This window comes from Corylus avellana, chromosome ca3 (assembly GCF_901000735.1).
Source record: "Corylus avellana chromosome ca3, CavTom2PMs-1.0".
NCBI lineage: Eukaryota > Viridiplantae > Streptophyta > Magnoliopsida > Fagales > Betulaceae > Corylus > Corylus avellana.
The window spans coordinates 9,050,119-9,073,403 of NC_081543.1; the positions used below are offsets into that span (position 1 = coordinate 9,050,119).

Here is a 23,285-nt window from a genome sequence, read left to right on the forward strand (position 1 = left end):
TTTTTTTTTTTTTGTTCTCTTTATAGACTATGTTTTTATTCTTCTATATATAACAAAGTGGCTATGCAAACGAAAAGAGTAATTTTGTTTGATTGATGAAATGACTTTTTGGCGCTTGATTGATTTATTGACTCAATTAATTTGATAAAGAATAAAGGATTTTATCATAGGTTATTTCGTCATTTCACATGCCTTTTAAAATAATTGGAAAGCCTTCTCTACAGCCACGTGTCTATGCAAACGAAAACAATAATTTTGTTTGATTGATGAAATGACTCTTTTGCCCTTGATTGATTTATTGACTCAATTGGTTTGATAAGGAATAAATGATTTTATCACATGTTAATTTGTCATTTCGCAGGGCCAAAAAGATGCGAGTCCTTTCGTACCTATATAGTTTAGCTCTTCTTAAATGGGGAGGAGTTGAACGAAAGGAGAGGCAAATGGAGCAATTCCGCACCACTTTGAAGGAATGTTTTTTGAGTGATTTGGGGTATAATGGGTCAAAATTCACTTGGACCAACGCAAGGGAGGATGGTGGTTTCATAAAGGAGCGCCTGGATCGGGCTTTAGCTAATAACGAGTGCTGCTCAAATTTCCAAGAAAGGGAAGTACAAGTGTTGGCAGCGCGCTCTTCAGATCACTTACCGCTATTGATCATAATTGGGGGATATAGAGAGGAGAGGTACCACTCGTCAAAAGGGTTCAGGTTCAATGCAAAATGGATGTTGGAGGAAGACTTTCATGGGGTTGTACAGGGAGCTTGGAATAAGGGAAGCAACCATGGGAATGGGATGGCCGTTGTAACAAACAACTTGTTAAATTGTAGGAATACATTACTACAATGGAGCAAGAAGTTTGGTTCTACAGAGAGGAATTTGAAGAAAAAGACGTCCCAGTTAGAAAAGCTCCAACAATACGAGAGACCCCAGAATCAATCTGAGATCAAAATGCTCTAAAAGGAGATAGCTCTAATGCTAGAATAGAAGGATCTAAAGTGGAAACAAAGGGCAAAACAGGCTTGGTTTCAAAATGGGGACCGAAACACATCATACTTCCATGAATGGGCCAACCAGAGAAGAAAAGAAAATAAAATTACCCAAATCAAGGATGAGGCATGGGGTGTTTGGAAGACAACGCATGAAGTCAGCGAGGCTTTCGTCCATTATTTCCAGACGTTATTCTCCACAGGTGGAACGTTTGGGACTGATGCATGTCTGGAGGGAATGGGGCCTAAAGTAACGGAAACTATGAACAACTTGCTGTTGGCCGAATATAAAATGGAGGAAGTGGAGGCAGCTTTGATGGGGATGGCTCCACTGCAATCGTCAGGGCCGGACGGATATGTGGCATGTTTTTTTCCAAAAATCTTGGAAAACAGTAAATCATGAGGTTTGTCTTGTTGTGCTTGGCTTTTTGAATGATCGTAATTTTGATCCTGTTATACATCAAACCTACATAGCCTTGATCCCCAAAAAAAAAAAAAAAAAAAACCATCTATTGTAATTGAATTCAAACCTATTAGTTTATGTAATGTAATTTATAAAATAATTGCAAAGGTCATAGCTAATAGGTTGAAAAAATTGCTGCCTGATATTATTTCTCCCTATCAAAGTGCTTTTGTGCCAAGAAGGCTTATCACTGACAACATTCTGGTGGCATTTGAAGCATTGCACACGATGAATGGAAGAATGCGAGGGCGAAAGGGATATATGGCGCTCAAGCTTGATATGAGCAAGGCATATGATAGAATGGAGTGAGATTTCTTGGAGGGGATCATGCTTAAAATGGGGTTTGACTCAAGATGGATTCAAGAAGTCATGACTTGTGTACATACGATGTCGTATTAAGTGTTGATAAATGGTCAAGCTCACAGGCGCATTATTCCTTCTAGGGGGTTGCGGCAAGGAGACCCTCTTTCCCCATATTTTTTCATTTTATATGTCGAGGGGCTAAGCCATATGCTTTGTTGGGATAAAATGGAAAAACATATTATAGGGTTGCCTATCTCAAGAGGAGGTGTGAGGCTTAATCACCTTTTTTTTTGCAGATGACAGTTTACTGTTTTGCAGAGTCAACCTGAATGAATGGAATAAACTACAGGAGATTCTGGAGATGTATGGAAAGAGCTCTGGACAGAGATTAAATAGGGAGAACACCTCTCTATTTTTTAGCAAAAATACCAAGACGGAAGTTCAGGCGCACATAAAGTCTTTAGCAAGAGTGAATTGACTCAAAGATATGAAAACTACTTGGATCTCCTAGTCCTTATTGGTAAGTCCCGTTTACGTTCTTTTCAGAAAATACAAGGACGTATATGGGACCGGCTAAATGGATGGAAGGAGAAATCCCTCACTCATGCTGGGAAAGAAGTGTTGTTGAAGTCTGTCATCCAAGCGATACCTACATATATGATGAGTGTTTTCAAACTTCCAAAATTGTTATGTAAGCGAATCAATTTGATGATGTTAAGATTTTGGTGGGGGCACAAGGATAACCTATCTAGGGTGGCTTGGATGAGTTGGAACAAAATGGAGTTAAGTAAGGCCCAAGGAGGTTTGGGCTATCGAGATGTAGAGAGTTTTAATCAAGCACTCCTCGCAAAACAAGGTTGGAGGTTAGTCCAACATCCAAACTCCCTTGTTGCACAAGTTTTACGGGAGAAGTATTTTCCCAATGGCACTTTTTTGGAATCAACTCTAGGAAACAAGCCCTCCTTTATATGGCAGAGTATATGGAATGTGAAGAAATTATTACAAGCAGGTTTATTATGGAGGGTTGGTAATGGTCAGTCCATTCATGTACGGGGTGATCGATGGCTTCCAACACCAACAACACATATGGTGCAGACCCCTATCCGAATCTTACCCCAGGATGCCAAAGTCCAAGAGCTGATGGATGAAGAGAACCAAGGGTGGAATATTCCACTGATTGAAGCAATATTCATGAAGGAGGAGGTAAAGGCTATATGTAGCTTGGTTATCAAACGAAGTAGACAGCGAGATAGGATGGTTTGGGGGAACTAAGAATGGGATTTTCTCGGTCCGTAGTTCATACCACCTAGCACAATCTTTGGGGAAGAGGAAAAGGGTACGAGTTCAGCGAGGGGTCCATGTGGAGATTTCTGGAACAAGATATGGGCAGTGAAAGGGCCTCAGGTGGCCCAGATGTTCATCTGGAAAGCATGCCAAAATCTATTACCCACAAAAGGTAATCTTTACCGCAAACATATAACTCTTGACCCACTATGTCCCTTATGTGAATGTGAAAGAATGGAGGAGACCCCAGGGCATGCTCTTTGGAGTTGCCCCTCAACTCAAGACATTTGGCTGGAGTGCAATCGAAAGCTACAGAAATCCTCAAGCACTAAGGTTGATTTTCTTCATCTTTTTTAGGAACTCTTGGGGAAATTAGACAAAGAGGAGATGCAGTATTTTGTGTCAGTAGCACGGCAGATATGGTTTCGTCAGAATACAGTTGTGTTTGGGGGGAATTTGACACCACCCACAGCAGTAATCCAGAAGGCGAAGGAGCACTTATTTAAGCAAGAGAACGTGTTATCTGTACAGAGGCAAGAAAGCAGAGCATCTTGCCCGTCTAAGGACGCCATGCACTGGAAGAGACCCCTTGAAGGTTACGTGAAGACAAAATGGGACGCATCTCTTGACTCAAAGGGGAGTAGCATGGGGTTGGTAGCAAGGAATCGTGATGCGAGGGTGATGGCCACTTTCTATGCAAACACACCTTATTTACGAGACCTTGCTTCAGCGGAGGCACTGGGTATGTGGCAAGCAGTGGAGTTAGGTAATAAGAAGGGGTGGCCAAAAATAATACTAGAAGGAGATGCGCTTGAAGTCATCCCACATCTGAGAAATAAAGGGGTTTGGTGGGGATCCTACGGATCAGTAATGGATGATGCGAAGCTAAGTCTAGATGGATTTTTGGACTGGAAGGTGGAGCATATTTCTCGAAACGCAAACGAGGTGGTGCATAGACTTTCCAAGCTAGGTTTATCCTTACAGGGAGAGCATTTGTGGGTGGATGATCATCACCCGTGTATTCAACCATATGTATTGGCTGATCAGCTTTCTGTTTAATAAAGGAGAAGCGAGACAATTTCAAAAAAACAAAAAGTTTAGCTTTTCTTTTCCTTCATAGAGGTCTTCTTTTACGCTTGTTGAAAGATTTTCTTCCATCTTTTCTTTGATTTTGTGTCAAAAATTCACCAAATCTTCAGAGAAATGCAGAAAAGAATATATGATTTACTAACTCCATCAGACAACCGGCTATATTTTCGGCTAAAAATTCAGTGTCCTCAGTCGTTGAAGGGACATCATAGAGATAAATGGTCAAAGTTAAAATTGGCTTCATTTCTCTCCTCCTCTACAATCGCCAACGGTAAGCCCCAAACTTTTCTTCTCCATTGTTCACATTCTCTCTTGCTCAGCATTTTTTTTTTTTTTTTTATGTCTCTGTTTGTGAATGATTTTCGTTGTCTCTAATAGAGACGAAAAGCATCAAAATACCCATTTATGTCCAAACCTCAAACATCAAAATACCCATTTGTTGTCTTTTTGTTTGCATTTTAGAATAATATGTAATGTGCTTTCTTCAATCTCTGTTTTGTTTTTGCTTCGAATTGCCGATTTGATAGAAATGATTTTTTTCCCTACTTTTTTGGTTTAATGGCACAGAGGAAGACTTTAAAATGCAAAAAATATAATTGTGAACTACCCAAATCGAGTATCGATAAGTTTTCAGACGTTTACACCTTTGGGAATAAACTATCTTTCAGTTATTTTGTTGTTCTCATTGTTATTCTATATAGTGTTCAAATTGTTGCAAACTAATTTTAGAAATTAATAACTTTTGAGGTTGAACATCATTGTAACATGGGTAAACTGTATATTCTTCTATATATAGAAAGCAGCTATGCAAACGAAAACAATAATTTTGTTTGATTGATGAAATGACATTTTTACGCTTGATTGATAAATTGGCTCAGTTAGAAGGAATAAATGATTTTATTATGTTATTTTGTCATTTCACAGGCCTTTTAAAATAATTGGAGAGCCTTATCTACAGCCATGTGTCTATGCAAACGAAAACAATAATTTTGTTTGATGGATGAAATGACTGTTTTGCCCTTGATTGATTTATTGACTAAGTTATTTGATAAGGAATAAAGGATTTTATCATAGTTTATTTCGTCATTTCACAGGCCTTTTAAAATAATTGGAGAGCCTTATCTACAGCCACGGGTGTGGCTATGGTTGAATGGAGGAAAACAAAGGAAATGACTTTTTGCCCTTGATTGATTTATTGACTCATTTGGTTTAATAAGGAATACAAGATTTTATCACATGTTAGTTCATCATTTTGCAAGGCCAAAAGGAGAGGAGTCTTTTCGTATCTATACAGTTCAGCTCTTCTTTTCCTTCACAGAGATCTTCTTTTGCGGTTGTCGAAAGATTTTCTTCCATTTCTTCTTCGATTTTGTGTCAGAAATTCACCAAATCTTTAGAAAAATGCATAAAAGAGGATATGATTTACCAACTTTATCAGACAACCGGCTATATTTTCGGCCAAAAATTTAGTGTCCTCGAACACTAAAGGGACATCACTAAGATAAATGGCCAAAATTAAGATTGGCTTCATTTCTCTCCTCCTCTACAATCGCCCACGGCAAGCCCCAAACTTTTCTTCTCCATAGTTCACATTTTCTCTAGCTCAGCATTTCCATTTTTTGTTGTGTCTCTATTTGTGAATGATTTTCGTTGTCTCTAATAGAGACGAAAAGCATCAAAATACCCATTTATGTCCAAATCTCAAACATCAAAATACCCATTTGTTGTCTTTTTGTTTGAATTTCAAAATAATATGTGATGTGCTTTCTTCAATCTCTGCTTTTGTTTTTTGTTCGAATTGCCAATTTGATAGAAATATTATTATTTTTTCCTTCTTTTTTGGTTTAATGGCGCAAAGGAAGACTTGAAGATGCAAAAAATATAATTGTGAAATACCCAGATTGAGTCTCTATAAGTTTTCATTTCAGACTTTTATGCCTTTGAGTATGAGCTATCTTTCAGTTATTTTGTTGTTCTCATTGGTCTTCAATATAATGTTCAAATTGTTGCAAACTAATCTTAGAAATTGATAACTTTGAGGTTGAACATCATTGTAACATGGGTAAAATGTATATTAACAAATTTGCTATTACTATTTGTTTTGATATGATTTGTTTACGTGTTTATTTAATATACTTTCGCAGAGTCATAATTTATCAATAGATTACGAGTTTGTACTCTCAAGAATTTAATAGGTTAGTAGACATGAATTTGAGCACTGGAAGATATTAAGAGATAACCTAATGTATAAATTATGAACCAACTGATATTTTGTACATAATTTGAAAAGGCATAGCCTGTGCCCTTTGTGTTATAAAAAGAACCAAATTTCCTGTTCGATTGAGCTTTGCCATGACAATAAATAAAGCCCAAGGACAAACTTTATATTATGTTGGAATATATTTACCCCAACCAGTATTCTCTCATAGAAACTCTATGTGGCTCTATCTAGAGCAAAAACTGCAAATTCTATTGGCGTAGTTATTAGGCCAACTACAATTGATAGTTGCCATAACAATTGCACGAAAAATATTGTCTATAGAGAACTATTAGCACTAGCAAACATCTTCTGACATTGATAACATTTCAAACATAAAGTAATATTATTTTTCTTATCTTTTTTATATTGATTCATCATTCAATATAGTTTATATATAAATAATTCTTTCTAATGTTTCTTTTTCTTTCATGATTATTTACAATGTTTACATAAAATACTAATCATCGTTATTATAGATTCCAATAAGAACTATAACTCATAGTTCATGTTTTTATCTATGTTTAGGAAAAAATAATGCGGACACTTTATAATTATCTAAAGGAAAATACTCCTAAAACAAAAGAATGGAGGCTTAAGGTGGTTGTTGTTAAAAAAATGATGACACGCACCGCCATTTATAGCCCAAACAAATATCAAAAGCTTATATTGGCTGATACTGAGGTAAGATCAAAGAATAACATATATTTTCTAGTTTATATGGTTATCTTTTTGTTTATAAATAAATGATTCTATTTGAAATAAACTTATGCACAATTCATCACTTTCAGCACAAAATCATATATACAATACTTCCAATGCATTCTCAATCTATTTCATCCACTTAAATACTTTTTATTACAGAGAAATCGAGTCCAAGCAACTATTTTTGGACATGATATTCAATTGTTCGAAGATACCTTAACCATATTCAGTACATATTACATCACCAATGCTCTTGTTAGACCCATCAAACTAGAACATCACATCGTGGAGAATGAGTACCAATGGACAATTAATTCAAGAACTTTATCCTTTTTGCAGAGTTTTACAAATATATCGACTCTCAATCCCAAATTGGTAAAAATTACTGCTTTCAATTCAATGTTTTTTTCTTCATAGTTTAACATTTTACTAATAAAGTTGTTGCATCTAATCTTATAGATGTTGTTGCTCTGGCAATTGACATGCAACTAGCTCAACAACTTCAAACTAAACATGGCGAAGCAAAGCTCCCAGTACTAATTCTCATTGACCAAAAGTAATATTTAACAATTGATTTCTTTGTTTATATCTCTTTATATTATTCATTATAGGTTAAATTCAATTTTCAAGTAGCTTTTGTTCAATAACAATCCAACTTACAAAAGAAAAACAAAACACATTCTCATTTCTACTCTATAATATACAAAAATAAATTAAATAAATAAATTAGTTTAGATCTAACTACAATAGATTGGTTTATATGTTACAGCCTCCAAACCTATATATTTAACAACGAGTGATCATTTTGTGGATAATGAATTGGCGATTATTTCAAATAGCATTAAGAGCAGCCACATCATTGTAGGAGCAAGATTGAAAGTTGTATCCCATAATGGTATGATTTATTATAAAATAATATGGTTTTCATCATGATCAATCTATCTAATAAAACATATATATTTATCATAGGCATGTCTCTTTCAGCAAGACCATCTAACTCATTCATGATCAACCCCAACAACTTGAAAGCTGCTGCACTACGAAACTGGTAAAAGTATATCACTTTATGATTCATGATCTTCTTAATTTTCAACTCTACTTCTCAACACACTTTATATCCTTATGACTAATAAATCATTTTTTTGCTTCACATAGGGCTCTTGCAAATCAAAACATGTTGGAAGAAATAGTTAATGATAAATTCTTTCTCAAACCTTCATTAAGCTTAATGACACAGCCCACCAATACTGTTACACAAATTGCTATAGTACCAGAACTAGCTAAAATAATAAGACATTTTTTAGTTTATCAATTACTCCTATCATAATACAAAATAGGGAAAACTACATTTTGCCCCCATAAATTATAACGCATTGGCACTTTCCCCCCATGAACTGCCAATTGTACTACTTTGCCCCCATGAACTACCATTTTTGTGCCCAAAACCCCCTTCCGTCAGTCAAAGCCGTTAACTTAGACGGTCAACCCGTCACTTTGCTCCCATAAACTACAACACATTGTCATTTTGACCGTCCTAAGTTAACAGCTTTAACTAGCGGAAGGGGGTTTTGGGTACATAATGGTAGTTCATGGGGGCAAAGTAGTGCAGTTGGCAGTTCATGGAGGAAAAATGTCAAGGCATTATAGTTCATGGGGGCAAAATGTAATTTCTCTTACAAAATAAGTAAAAGATTTATTCTACAAACTTATATATGATTAGTTTACTACATTTACATTCTCAACAAACACAATCTATTAAGATTATAAACTCTTACAAACAATTTGTGCAGCAATACAGCTTTGGGGTCAAAGCAAAAATCGTTATTCGTGACTTACGACAAGCTTTCTAGTATATTGCTTGTAACAAGTGTACAAAAGGTACTGGTATGAAGTACAATGAAACATTCTTTTGTTTAAACTGCAAAGAACTAGATGCTCTTGCACAACTTCGGTGTGCATTCTAATTTTATGTCACACTTTTTCAACTTGAAGTATGAAATATCAAGTTTAATACTTTTTCAAATCAACTTGTCTAAACTTCTCTTATATTTCATTCACTCATTATTTTATTTTAGATCTTGAGTGGACGCAGAATTACAGAATACAATTGGATCATTGGTAGCATCTTTATTTGGAGATGATGCAGAAAAGTTCATGGCATGCTCAGCAACAAAACTAATACTAAAAACCACTCAAGTATTATATATATATATATATAAAACACAAAATATTTTTCTTACTCAATCCCATCGGTATAAGTAATTTGTATGCCTTATTGTAGGTATTATAAAAAAATATAAAAAAATAAAAAATAAAAAAGACACAAATGATAACTTATTTGATCTACAATGTTGATACATATATACTTTTCTTTTATATTTTCATTTATTCTCCTCTCTTGCCTTGTACTTACGTTGATTGAACTATAATATAAACAAGATAAGGCTTGGATAAACATCACTTTTTTCGTAACAAATAAAAAGTTTAGTTTTATTCTTCTTTTGAATGCTTAAGAAATATAAGAAAATCAAAAGAACTCGAATTTGTATTTTATATACAATTTAGTTTAGTTTTATATACAATTTGTATTTTTAAGCTCTTTTTTTTTTCTTCATCAAGGGTGCCACATGTACTTTAATTTCCTATCATTTTTCTCTTTGTTTGAAACATTTGCTACTTTTATATAATTCTTCTATTTTCTTCTTTATTTTTACATTCATTGCTGGAAAAAATAAACAAAAAAAAAAGAGAGTATATTTTTACCTTCTTTACCTCCATCTATGTGCAAGTATATCTTAACCATTTTTTTCTCATTTATATGCTGTTAGTTATTGTATAAGCTAAAAAACATAAAACCATATTCCCATTTCTTTGTTTTCCTCATTTTTTTTTTTAATCATTGATATATTTTTGCTCTATTTTTTTTACCAAAAAAAAAGAAAAAAAAAAATAGGATGGCATCACAAATATCGAAAGCATTGCAACACTTTATTCTTCATAGTAGGAATTCATGATCCGACTTCGACCTTCAGTACTTGATGCACGTGGAGGTCCATGCTATAGGTTCAATATCACTGCTCTTCAAGAATTATCAAGTGAAGATGAATGAGCTTCCACAATCCAATAAATCGTAGTTCAATGACTTTTTTGTCTTTTTTGAAACAACTTTTGCTATGAAGTAATAGTACGAAAGAAAAACAGACAATTACATTATTATTCTATAGTGTATTTGTTTGTATTCCTGTGCTATAAAATATCAACCAACAACTATGCTCTCTTTTGCACATGTACCTATTCAATTACCTAATACTATGGTCTTAGTTAACTTGATTGTATCAAGAGATATCTGCTTTTATATATATATATATATATATATATTCACTTCTTGATATCAAATACGTAATGGATATATAAGTTAATATGTAGGAACTATTATAAAAGGAAACAAAAATGCAAAATATAAAGTATCTAAAATTGTATTGTACACTCTCTTACAGAATAAAAATTATCAAGTATCAAATCTGAATTGAAGCTCTCAAAAATTTTCCTTTCAATATAGGCAACTAAATTATTTGCAAAAAAACTCATCTTTCATTTTATTATAAAGTATAGTTTTAATAACTTTCATAGCTAAAAATGCCCTGAATATTATGTCTACAAGCCTAGTACCAAAGAATGGCACCACATACCGAATCCTAGAGCACAGTACTTCACCGAAGGAATTGGAATGGTGGCACTCAGATCAGATCCTTTATGCTATAAGATAACCTTGTTGATGCCTCAATCAACCGTGTGTTCCAGTAGGGTTTTAGTGTACCATTTATTTGAAGCCATAATGCATGAAGCATTATTTACCCCTTAAAGTATCATGACAATGTTACTTTCAAATTATTAAGGCTTTGTTTGTTAAACAACATGGCAACATGACACTATTCATTTATTATAAATTTAAAAAAATAAAAAATAATGATTAGTATAGAAAAGTAAAAAAAAAAAAAAAAAAAAATTGTTTTGTAGTAATTGTTTATTTGAATAATAGTAAAAAGTAAATGATGTGATACAAAAAGTGAATGATGTGATATAAAAAGTGAGAATGTTTTGATGTTGATTTTTTTCAAAAAATGAGATGAATAGTATTTAGTGGAATGATGGTGTGTTAAACACCACATACAAAGTGGTTATTTCATTTTTCAATTCCTTTTAATCATCTCCTTGTTGTTAAGGTTTTGCATTAACTAAAACGGTTAACAAGTGAAATGTCTTTTATACCTTGTACAATTTACAAAATACAAATTTACTATTACAGGAAAAAACTCTTTACAACCCGCCCCAAGTTTCACTTCATTTTCAATTCGGCCTTTAATGTTTAAAAATTGACAATGTATCTTAACAAAGTATCAAAATTTAGCAATGTGACCCATCTGTTAGCCATTTTTGTCTAATTTGAAGAAAAATGACTCGTGCGTTGTATGTGCATTTTTTTTTTTTTTTTGTCTAAAATTTTCAACATTTCCTTTTTTTTTTCTTTTTTTTTTTGTGGAATTTGAAAAATGCCACAAAATAAAATTAAAAATTAAAATTAAAAACTAAAAACTAAAAAATGCGGGGTAGACATAGCCACCACCTTTGGTCATTTGGGGGTAGGCAAGCCAAATTGGGGGCAGCTCGCCACCCCCACGACCTATGGTGGTGGTTTGGCTACCCCTAAGGAGCCAAGTGAAGGTGGCCGAAACCACCCCCAAACCCTTTGGCCAAAGGGATGGCTCGTCCACCCCATCAAGCCGGATTGCCACCCTCATCCTTGGGGGATGCCCGAACCACCCCTATAGGCTAAGTCACTCCTAATTTTTTTGCTTTTTTTTTTAAAAATATATATATATATATAGGTGCAATTAGATATGGAAATTATTGACGGATAGGTCACATTGCAAATTTTTTATGCTTTGTTATGGTACATTGTCAATTTTTAAACATTTGATGTCAAATTGCAAATCAGGTGATACTTTGAAAGGTAATAATTTTCCCTTACTTTTATTAAAAAACATAAAAACAACATGAAAAATAAAACTAAGTCAATGCCAAATGTTTGAGTAATTCTAAGTGTCCTACTTGTGTCCTACTAAGAATGATGTGGCTATTAAAATCAACATTGGGCTTGCAATTAATCATTATTAAATTTTGATCAAAGGGTGATTTTAATAGCCACATCATTCTTAGTAAGACACAAGTAGATCTTCTAAAATTACTCCAAATGTTTACTTATTTAAAAAAGTAAAAACCGAAAGTGTTTTAGTCATTTTGACATTATTTGTTAAGATTTAACAAAAAAATCCTAGTGAATGTGTGAAATTAAAAGGGGTTAAAAGATAAAATCTTCCCACATTGCAACTTTTAATAATTCGACGATCATATTGCAAAATCCAAGATTGGGTGAAGTTTTCTTTTAAAATAATATATCAAAATCAAAGAAGTGAGAACGCTAGCAAACATCTCTTTGACTAGAGCCAATTACATCAAATGATTGCCGTTACAAGATTTCTATTATCACATTTGCAAACGCCAATTTTAGGAACCTTGAACTAACATTTTACACAACAGAACTTACTAATGTCAAAAATATTTCATGAAAAAAAGGCATAAATGAAAGGTTAAGAGAATATCCAAAATGACGCTTAAAGCTTGATTCTTCATGGCACTGAGCTGGAAGAAGACAACTGTAATATTCAATAAGAATCAGTATTTCATTTACAATCACATGAAATGTTGAACTTCATGCTTCAGAGGGAGACAGCCCAACTTGGGTTAAGATTTTGTTTATTGTTTTCCAACATAGTTCAAAAATTTGATGTACAAATGTATAAAGCAAAGAGAGAGGAAAAGGGGGGGAGGGGCAGGTAAAATAAAAGAAAAAGCAGAAGAAGACATAGCTAAACTACAATTGAAGAACCCTTCCCCATTAAAATAATAATAATAATTAAAAAAAAGAGTAATGCCAATGTTGATGACGTTAAAATTCAGCTGAACCAGGTGTTCTAGGGAAAGGGATTGCATCTCTTATATTATCCATTCCAGTTGCAAATTGCACAAGCCTTTCAAAGCCCAGACCAAACCCTGCATGAGGAACTGGCATACAAGAAAACAGGGCATAAAAAATGCACGTTACTCATAAAACATTTCAACAACAAAAAGTACAAACAATAACTTGGTTAATTAAATAACATCCAAAGTAAAAATTTTCACCAAACCATCTCTCCCACCACTCCATATTCCGTATACCACTATTTAATACAAATTTAATATCTCAACAAAGTTTCATCAAGAGCTGTAACTACAAACTATTCATCATATTTTTTGATAAGTAATCGCAAAAAAATTATATGAAGCAGCTGTATATGCACTTCCTCTCTTAAGTTTTCTCTTGCAACCAATCAAAAATACCCAGTTTCCTATTAGCTCTCACTTCCCAAATCACATTTCTCCACAGGTGATAATTTTCAAGTACAGAAGTTACTGATGGCAGTAATATGGTGGAGGATCTACCATCAGGAAACCCCCACTAAAGATAACACCTCAGATAAATTATGTTCCAATTTCATATTTTTAAATCATAAAACCTTTTAAGCTACTTATTATACTTTTAAAATTTAATTGATGCAAGTAGAACTAATTAGTATAAATTGTAAATGAGCAAGTGCACCAGCCTCAAAAGTCGCCAACTTAAGAGAAATTCTTAATTTTAAACAGAACAATCACTGACCTGAACCATAACGCCGCAAATCAAGATACCACCAGTAGCTGTCCTTATTCAGCTCGAAGTCATCTAAACGAGCTTCCAGAATTTCAAGCCTTTCTTCTCTTTGGCTTCCACCAATAAGCTCACCAACCTGACAAAGATTCAATATCAATGAAGCTCCTATAGTCCAATGTAAGGGTCAACACAAGCCTCTGGATAAAAGCCCATTCACCAATTTTACATGCCAATGTCAATAGTAGAAAATAAAATATATGCCACATGGAATCACATGGGACATGCCTCACCAAGCCATCACCTAGAAGGCTTGACTGCATTGCTTGTTGTATACCACAAGCATTGTTTGGCTTTTACTTTTGCTATCATTTCTCTTACTCATGATTTGATTGACTCCAAATATAGCACTTTTGACCCCCAAACAACCTTTTTATGTTTATAAGTAATCAAGAAATCATTAAAAGTGTAAGGTGCCCCAAGACCCCAAACAACTAAACCATATCTCACATAGATGGAGACTTGTAAAGTAGGGAAGAATAATAAGCAATACACCTTTACAAAGCCTCTGTTCACCTTCTATGATAACCTTTAAATAGTAATGTCTTTTACAAGTTAAATAATTTAAAACCATTTATTTCAAATGTACACTATATTACTAGAAAAGAGGAAAAAAACAATCAATAGAACCCTATATTTAATATGGAAGTCCTCATGCTTTTCTCTTGCGCAAAGAGAATCCATATACATTATAACAAAATAAATGCCCTAAATTTCAGTTATCTATAAAATGCTATGGAATTGAACCGCTGAAGGATATTAGAGAACTACACCCAAAGTTCGAGAAGAGAGAGAGAGAGAGAGAGAGAACATTCTATTTTAGTCACACACACACAAACATTTGTCTTCTGAATGAGTTGCTGCCACACAAACATCAGAAGGCTTAACATTGCTATTGTTTATAAATTTGCAGCACTACTACTCCTTAAGAAAACACTACTAAATCGCCAGTTTCTTAGACAAATCTAACTAATTAACAGCAACAGTAGAAATGAAATGAGAAATCTTAAGATTACCCGAGGAACCAACATATCCATTGCTGCAACAGTCCTTCCATCGTCATTTTGCCGCATATAGAATGCTTTGATCTCCTGCAATTTTACATTGAACAACTTCACAATGTAAGATTCAACTATAGAAATATAAGTCAGCATAAGTTTTTCTTTCTTCATTCTAGAAAATAACAAAAGAGTGGAAGAAAGAGGGGGATCTAGTGCCTTAGGATAGTCTCTGATTATAACAGGGCAGCCACCAAATGCCTCTTCAGTTATGTAACGTTCATGCTCACTCTGCAAATCACATCCCCACTTCACCTATAATTGGGAGAAAAGAAAAATGATTTTAAATAACATAGCTAGATAGCAGATAAAGCGTTGTCAAAACCACATAATGAGAAACAACAAAAATATTGCAGTGGACTGCTTAAAAAAAAAATATAGTTCACATACAAAACACTGAAACAAACCAAAGGCTATCGTTCTCTATGTGGCACTAAAATAATTAATATCATCCCAAATGTCACAGTTTTCCCATTATCTTTATTAAATTGTCTGAGTTATCTTGCAACAAGTGATCCTTTCAACGTTTAGACAGGTAAAGAGCAGATCCTACCATCATTCATATATGCATCAAGTAGCATATTTATGAAGATTAGAAAGTGAAAGTCCAACAGGGAAGCTTCTAGTACCACACACCCCTTGATTTGAATATCAAGCTCTTATAACAATAGACTAAGGTAACTTATTTGTAATCCAAGATATGAAGAGCAGATTTGGTCGAAACTTGAAAGCATATGTCCATGCCAAACTTTCCCATTTAATTCTTTATTATTTTAAGGTTTGATAATAAATTATCCGATAATGAAAAAAAAAAATGAAAAAAAAAAGACAAGCATATCAGAATAGGGAATTGTTGCAATATTAACACATATATTTAGAGGGAGAATAACAAATAGCCTTGTACTAAAGACAACCCATTACAAATTTGGCGCAGCATAATATATAACTTCAAAGGAAGAATTAGCACACAAAAAAATTTTAGTTTGGTACATCTAACTTTCTTCCTTTAGTGATGAAAGAAAAAACACAACGGTTTTGACCAAATTAGATTGGCGACATTTTTGAATTTATCACAACAAATCCATCTAGAAGTAAAATTTTAAAAAATAAATAAATTATATATAACTTTCTGCGATATAACCACGGTTAAGGCCAATGAGCTCTAGCTAAAATAACACTTTTTCCTCCCACAAAAACAGGAGAGAGAAAGAGAGAGAGAGAGAGAGAGGGGTCATGGGTTCAAGACCCTGGTTTGTAACTTATCAATAAAATATATATGACTACCGTTAATGGAATTAAAATGATTTTGGCAACAATTTAAATAGCAAGAATAATGAGTAATACAGGGAATTCAAACTTCTTTTTTGCTCTTAGAAGAAGTTCAACTGCATCAGTGTAAGTCATCTGCACAAAGTCTTTCTCAGCCACATCCTGTTGATTGGAGAAAAAGGATATTTGCTAAAAATCAGGGTGGATGATAACTAAGTAAGAATATCAGATTTAAAAACGAAAAAAAATCGAAGAAGGGGCCTTTGGGAGGAGTATATCTTGAAAGAATTGAATACACAACAGCAAGGACTAAGGATAAGTTACACTAAGAGTTCATACACTTAGTCGATCAATGATTCCCTTCTCAATCCAAGTATTGAAGAAGTCCATGTCTTCCTTGCAATTTTCGAGGATATATCTCACCTTCAAGCATAGAGGCATATGTTACTTTAGAAGTCCAATAATAAACATCCCATGCAAGAACCGTAATATGTGCATATGCATCAGCTTGCCAAATAACAGTGTAATGATAATATTGAATTGACAACGTTATGAAGGGAAACATACTACATACTGGAGATAGGCAGTTGCACAGGCCATGTCATCATTGAGATCGGCGAATGCAAGTTCCGGCTCAATCATCTTAAGCAAAGAGAAAAAATTTCTAAGATATTCCGATTGAGACTGCATGAACAGGAAGAACTACACAGGGGAAGAGACATTTAAGGAATCGAAAGAACAAAGAACACTTACCCAAAATTCAGCCAAGTGCCTAGACGTGTTAGAATTTTCTGCACGAAATGTGGGACCAAATGTATACACCTGGCCAAAGTCATTTACAGAAAGAAAGATGCACAATTATTTTCATTGCCAAAGTGATGCTAATAATGAGGACAAACATGGTTAGAGATTTACATCAGAAAGAGCAGTAGCATAGGTTTCAGCATTCAGTTGGCCTGAGACAGTCAAGAATGCGGGTTTCCCAAAAAAATCCTGGCACACAAAAATGAAATGAGAAAGAAAAAAAGGAGTCAATGGTGATTAACAGAACTGCATACTTGCGTTGACCACTTTCCAAATATTGTCTACACTTATCACAATCTTAAAAACAAAACCAGACACTATTCAACACCAAAAGGTCCTTTAACCAAAATATATGATATAACATAATTAGTTCTCAGTGAATATTCAGGTATGATGTTTTCAGATGGTTATGATACATAATACTACTATAAATTGGAAATCGCATGCCAACATGATCTGAATGGCTCTGTACAAGTAACTTAAAAAAGAGTGGAAATGAATGACTCACCTGTGACCAATCAATTAACCCATCCTTAGTCTTCGGAATGGCATCCAAAGGAGAACCAACAGCTTCTCCGGAGCTTGGTATCTGTTAATTAAGAAATAATTTTAGGTTTTATAGAAGCATAAAGAGGTCTGCAGCACAACTAAATGCAATGGCAGCATTACAAAGATGAACTGCAGTGTTAATAACTAATGGCCTTCCATACAATAGATTCAAATCATACCTTGCACTACGGCAGCAAGTAACACAATATCAAGTTTAAAATAAGCAACTGACCACTTGACAAACATGGATTATGTCTATACCTATCATGAGAAACAAAAAAGGGAGGGGATACCAAGAATAGCTAAAGTATAGATAACGATTTATTTATTCAGCTCTGTAGAAAATATCAAGTTTAGATTAGAAAGCACAATTTATATTACCTTAGGAAACACAAAATGTAATAAACATTTAACATTATTTAGAAGAAACTATTTTGAGCCACAACGCATACCAAAGTAGTCACACAGAACTGTTCACCCGCTCCTTCACAATCTGAAGCTGTAACAATAGGACTTGAGACCCAAACGAACCCATGCTCTTGGAAAAATTTGTGAGTAGCAAAGGCCAATGCATTCCTTACCCTAGCAACCTACAACCAACATGCATCATTAAACAAGAAAAGAGAACAAGGATCAAATTATGGCACTAAAGAAAAATCAATCTGGACATGTAAGCATTTGCAACTTAATTTCAGCCATTTTTGATTGAATTGGGTTATGCCTAATAGGGTGGCGGATCTGTTTGCCTGTTGGTGGACGGGAGGTCGTTCTCGGAGTGCTACAATGTGGAAGATGGTCCCTCTTTGCCTTTTGTGGTGTTTGTGGAGGGAGAGAAATGCGAGATGTTTTGAGGATCTTGAGAGGTCTTTGGAGGAGCTTAAGTCTTTTTTTTTCTTCTCCCTGTTCACTTGGACAACTGCTTATTTAGCTCCATTAGTGATTAACTTTCCCGATTTTCTTGTTTTTTTTACTTCTTCTTAGGCGTTCTCTTGTATACGTCATGTGTATTAGGGTTGCGCCCCTCTGCGCTTTTTGGTATATATAACATTACTTATAAAAAAAAAAAAAAAAAAAAAAAAGCAAGAAGCATAACCATACCGCACCAAAAGTGTTTGTTCTTGGACGAAGATGAGCTTTTGTTCTCAAAAATTCTCTGCTGACCCTTTTCTTTTGGATTGGATAGGAAGGATCACTCTTCCCAACCTGTTGAAAGGACATTCATAATCAAATTAAAAATAAAAAATAAAAGAGTAGCTAGGAGCATGTCATTCATTTGCATGCAGGTTGAAACACACATATAATAGGGTTCCACATATAAGAGAACTTTCAACTCCTACTATAACCAACACACTTTTTCCTATTCTATGTTAACCAGATTATATTCAAGGACAGACACCTCTCATCTGCTTCTTTCTTTACTTAAGGCTGAAATGAAAATTTTTCCTGTCTTCATTTGGCAGAGATTGTTCATTAAGAGACAAGAGGGTAGTACATACTAAAACATAATGGATTAATAAATAATTTATAGAGGTTGGCTACACAGAAGAATCATCATAGGTGACTTCATTAAGACGATTCATTCAAATGCAAATATGAAGGCAGGAAATTATCTCTATGAATTCATACAATGCTGTATAAAGGGAGCAAAGTCGATGAAAATTCATTCTAAGTTAGATTTAGGTTCAATATAAAAGATCCTTCTCTTTGATGCAGCAATGGTAGCACTAAGTGTTCACATCTGTATATGAGTCTTGAGCATTAAATAGGAACAACCTATTCTATTGCCCTCTACTATCCAAGCATCATAAAATTATAACAATAAGAACATGGGGCTCAGGCTTATATTTTCTTTCTTTTGGCATGTGAATAGTTAACCCTTACCTTATTGGAAGTGATGTAAGAAAAGGCATACCATAACTTTAAGTGACGGCTAGGGTTTCTTTCCTTTTTCTTTTGCTTTATTTTATTTACTTTTTGGGGTGTCCTAGTACTTTTAGGATTTCTATTTAGGCTTGGAGTCTTGCACCCTATATAAAGGCTAGTATTAAACCCTATTGCATCAAGTTCATTATTGAGTTATTTATCATAAAAATTTGAGATTTTTTCTCCCTCACTCTTTTTCTTTCAGTGTTCAAGGATTCAAGAGAGACATATTTTTCTCTTTTCTATCGTTTCCGCTGCACCAGTTACCATAGACGCCCGCGAAGGTCCAAGAGAAATTATCTTTGACATTTCTAAAAGAGTAGGCAACAGTAAACTCCCGCAAACACTCCATCGCTGTAAAGACCTAAGGAAAAGCGCTAGCTACATTTGCGCTATTACTCCGAAAGGACTAGTCAATTTGAAGTTTCCCTAGAATTCATTATAAAGCCCAGTTTCACCTAATAACTAGGCAATGTGGGACTTAGCACTCATGACTATCTTTATAAACCACCCACTCTATATGAGTTTTTTCTCATCTTCCCAATATGGGATTGGGGTGTTACAAACTCCCCCTCTTAAATTTCTAACGTCCTCGTTAGGGCTACGTCATGCAGTGCTCCAATACCACATGACCTGGCGTTACTGGGTGGCTTTGATACCATTTGTAACGACCTAAGGAAAAACGCTAGCCACATCTACGCTATCACCCCAAAATGATTAGTCAATTTGAAGTTTTTCTATAATTCATTATTAAGCCCAATTTCACCTAGTAACTAGGAAATGTAGGACTTAGCACTCATGACCATCTTTATAAACCACCCCACTCTATGTGGACTTTTTCTCATCTTCCCAATATGGGATTGGGGTGTTGCAATCGCCTTCCTATCACACATAAGCAAGATCCCTCTGAAAGCCCCACTAGAATCTACACAACACCAATCCACGTATTGACATCCCCACAAACTTAGCACAATGCTACTAGACATAGACACCAGCTTAAGTTCCTACAAAAATATCACATATGTCTTCCACTCTCTAAGCAAATTCCTGACTCTAAGGTCCCCCTCATTCAGTTGTCTTGGCTTTCACATTCTAATAAAACAATTGAGGCTTCATAAAGAACCAATAACAACCCTCCCATTAACCCTACCTTGGCTAGAACTTTCCACTTTCGGGTTATAGTTACCATCGGGCCCCACAACCTCCTGTCAAACTATCATATTTATTGTCCACCACCGATCCACCGATCTCCACAGAGCCTCCCTCTCTGAAGCATATTGCCACAACCACTTGACCAAAAGGGCTCGATTAAACTGAATCAAATTTTTTACCCCTGAAATTATCGAAGTACATATTTTCAACCACTTCACTAAATGAAACTTAAAATCATCACTAATTACCACCAAACCCCCCAAAAAAAAAAAAAAAAAAAGAATTCCCTCAAAAGTTTTTCCAGTCTATTAGCCACATAGATATAATATGCAGGAAGACTATAAATTAGATTGTGTATTGTTGCAGATTTGTTACGTAAATTGTAAAAGTAATAAAGTTTCATTGCAGAAGTCTACGTAGTTGCATAACATGGCAAAGATGCTGAATTCACACTGTTCAATAAGAATGGTAGAAAATACTAACCACTACAATTTTCTTGACCTTCAATTCCACCTTTTGCTTTGAACCTTGGCTGGCGACCACAATCCCTTGCACCCATATTGATGCACCAGTTGCAACCGAACCAGCTTCTACCTATCAATTAGCTTCAAATCTTGAAAGAAGACACAATGAAAGCTAGATATGCACTAGAATGAAAGGAATATATCAAGATAAAGCATATCAGGTGAATCTTTTATACCCTAATTAATAAAAGAATCTTTTAAAAATAGAAATTTATATTTTACATGTTATAAAACTTGCTTAAACGAATTTCTGTATTATAAGGGGTGTTTCAGCCTAATATCAAATCAGAGTTTCAAACACATTGAGGCTTTGAAAACTTAGCAGGAGTCTTATTGGACAGACTTCATAAGCCAATCAAAGGTGTGCATTTCACATATTTTTACACCTTTACGCCCCTACACATAGCCACACACGTCATGGACATATCTTACGATTTTCACTTTAAAAAGGAAGAAAAAGACTTTGCTCATAGTGAGAGGTACCTGATCATAACCTTCAGCGTCCGAGTCCACCACACATTGCATATTTGAAAGGCAGGAACCATCATTGACCTACATATATAACAAGCACACCTTAATACAGTAAAATGCACAAAAAGCAACCAAAAAAAATCCTATTCTTTTTTTTTTTTTTGGTAAATGAGAATATCATTTCATTCATTTAGAAGAAGGAAACATCTAGAGCCAAAAAACTCTAAACAGAAAGAGCATGTTGCTCTATAGAAACAATGTCATAAATACATAAAGGAATCTCTTCCAACCAAACTCGCTCAGAAGGACCACTAAAAGCATACTTAGCTAAAACATGAGCTGCTCCATTAGCTTCGCGGTTTACATGTTGCACCAACCAGCTCCTACGTGTGTTTAATATCAACCTAGCATCTTCAACAATATGCCCATAGGGGATCCAGTTCTGCTCTGTTTTTTGTAAGGCTTGGACAACTTGTAAGGAATCTCCCTCTAAGATGACATCTTGTAACCCCACCTCCCTACTAAACTCCACAGCTTCCAAAGCTGCCATAGCTTCACCAACAACTGGAGCCTGTATAACACTGATACGTTTGCTTTGGGCAGCTATAACATTTCCTTGCTCATCACGAGCTATCATGCCAAAGCCCATACATTTATGAATGTTATCTAAAAAAATCCTATTCTATGCACTAGTTTTTACCAATTCGAATTTCGATTATTTTAATTTCTAACGAGCACATGTTAAATAAACAAAATATTAAATTCAAATATTCACGCATTAATCGCAATCGCAAAACTCTCTTCGGTTTACGAGCAATTGGTGCACAAAAATAAGAGAAAATGATCTCATATTATTAGTCTTCAAAATATTTACTGTATGTCCCGTCAACTGACTATTTACTACCAAAATTTAAATTTCTGGTTCCATTTCTGTTCCTACATTTTATCGGGGACCAAACAGCACCATCATAAATAAACCACCACAAAAACAATGATACAAGTGACACAATGATTGTTACCTCGATGAATGTAATGCTGCTTTGAACCCGAAGAGTCCGAACCCAGCCCATCACGACCAGGGTCTGCCCCACGCGACCCAAACCTTCATCAGGCTCGCCCTTTATATCCGCAATCTTCAGCTTCTTCCTGAACTCCCCAATTTTCTCGCCCATCTCGCCCCTCGGCTTATTGGCAAATTCCGGTTTCGTCTTCTCCACGGCCTCGCCCGATTGGAGAGCGCCGGCTACAATAGTACAGAATAATCTCCGGCGATTTACGGCCAGGCCGGCGCCGGAGAATGTGACCGGGCGGTAAAAAAATGGCGGGGAAATGAGGGGCTTCGCTAGGCCTTTGGGGGAATAGCGGAGGAGGTTAGGGTAAGGGTTTGGTTTGGTGTAGAGTGAGAGATAGCGAAGAGCTGCGTAGGGTTTAAGGCAAAGTGGGGTGGCCGGTGCCATAGCAGCAGCCATTTGCCTGGTCTTCCTCTTACAGTGCGTTGCTAGTGGCTACCAGGGAATATAAAAGCACATTATATCCGCTGTGGATTTTTTTTTTTTTTTCTTTTTTAAAGTACCTCAAACTGAAGCCTCCAAACTATCAATTACCTCAGTGTCTTCAATAAACAAAAATTGTCAATTATCT

At 35.0% G+C, this 23,285-nt stretch overlaps 1 protein-coding gene across 1 annotated transcript; it reads right to left on the bottom strand.

Moving 5' to 3' along the window:
* Nucleotides 1-12,790: 12,790 nt before the first annotated feature.
* LOC132175543 (asparagine--tRNA ligase, chloroplastic/mitochondrial) lies at nt 12,791-23,177 on the bottom strand. Its single transcript, XM_059587511.1, has 15 exons — nt 22,664-23,177; nt 21,657-21,725; nt 21,133-21,243; nt 18,673-18,777; nt 18,027-18,164; nt 17,534-17,614; nt 17,137-17,214; nt 16,975-17,043; nt 16,789-16,863; nt 16,561-16,644; nt 16,297-16,383; nt 15,112-15,207; nt 14,911-14,985; nt 13,847-13,973; nt 12,791-13,212 (listed from the first exon to the last, which is right to left on the bottom strand). The coding sequence occupies exons 1-15, from the start codon at nt 23,111-23,113 to the stop codon at nt 13,097-13,099; spliced, it is 1,761 nt and encodes a 586-aa protein (XP_059443494.1). The 5' UTR covers nt 23,114-23,177; the 3' UTR covers nt 12,791-13,096.
* Between the last annotated feature and the right edge of the window lie 108 nt (nt 23,178-23,285).

Bases quoted from the DNA above. Each gene is read 5' to 3' on its own strand.
- LOC132175543 (XM_059587511.1), bottom strand. From the start codon at position 23,113: ATGGCTGCTGCTATGGCACCGGCCACCCCACTTTGCCTTAAACCCTAC. The intron at 18,778-21,132 runs GTTAGTATTTTC...TCCTTTCAACAG, and splicing joins AGGTCAAGAAAATTGTAGTG to GTTGGGAAGAGTGATCCTTC. The intron at 16,384-16,560 runs GTATGAACTCTT...TCCAATCAACAG, and splicing joins GAATCATTGATCGACTAAGT to GATGTGGCTGAGAAAGACTT.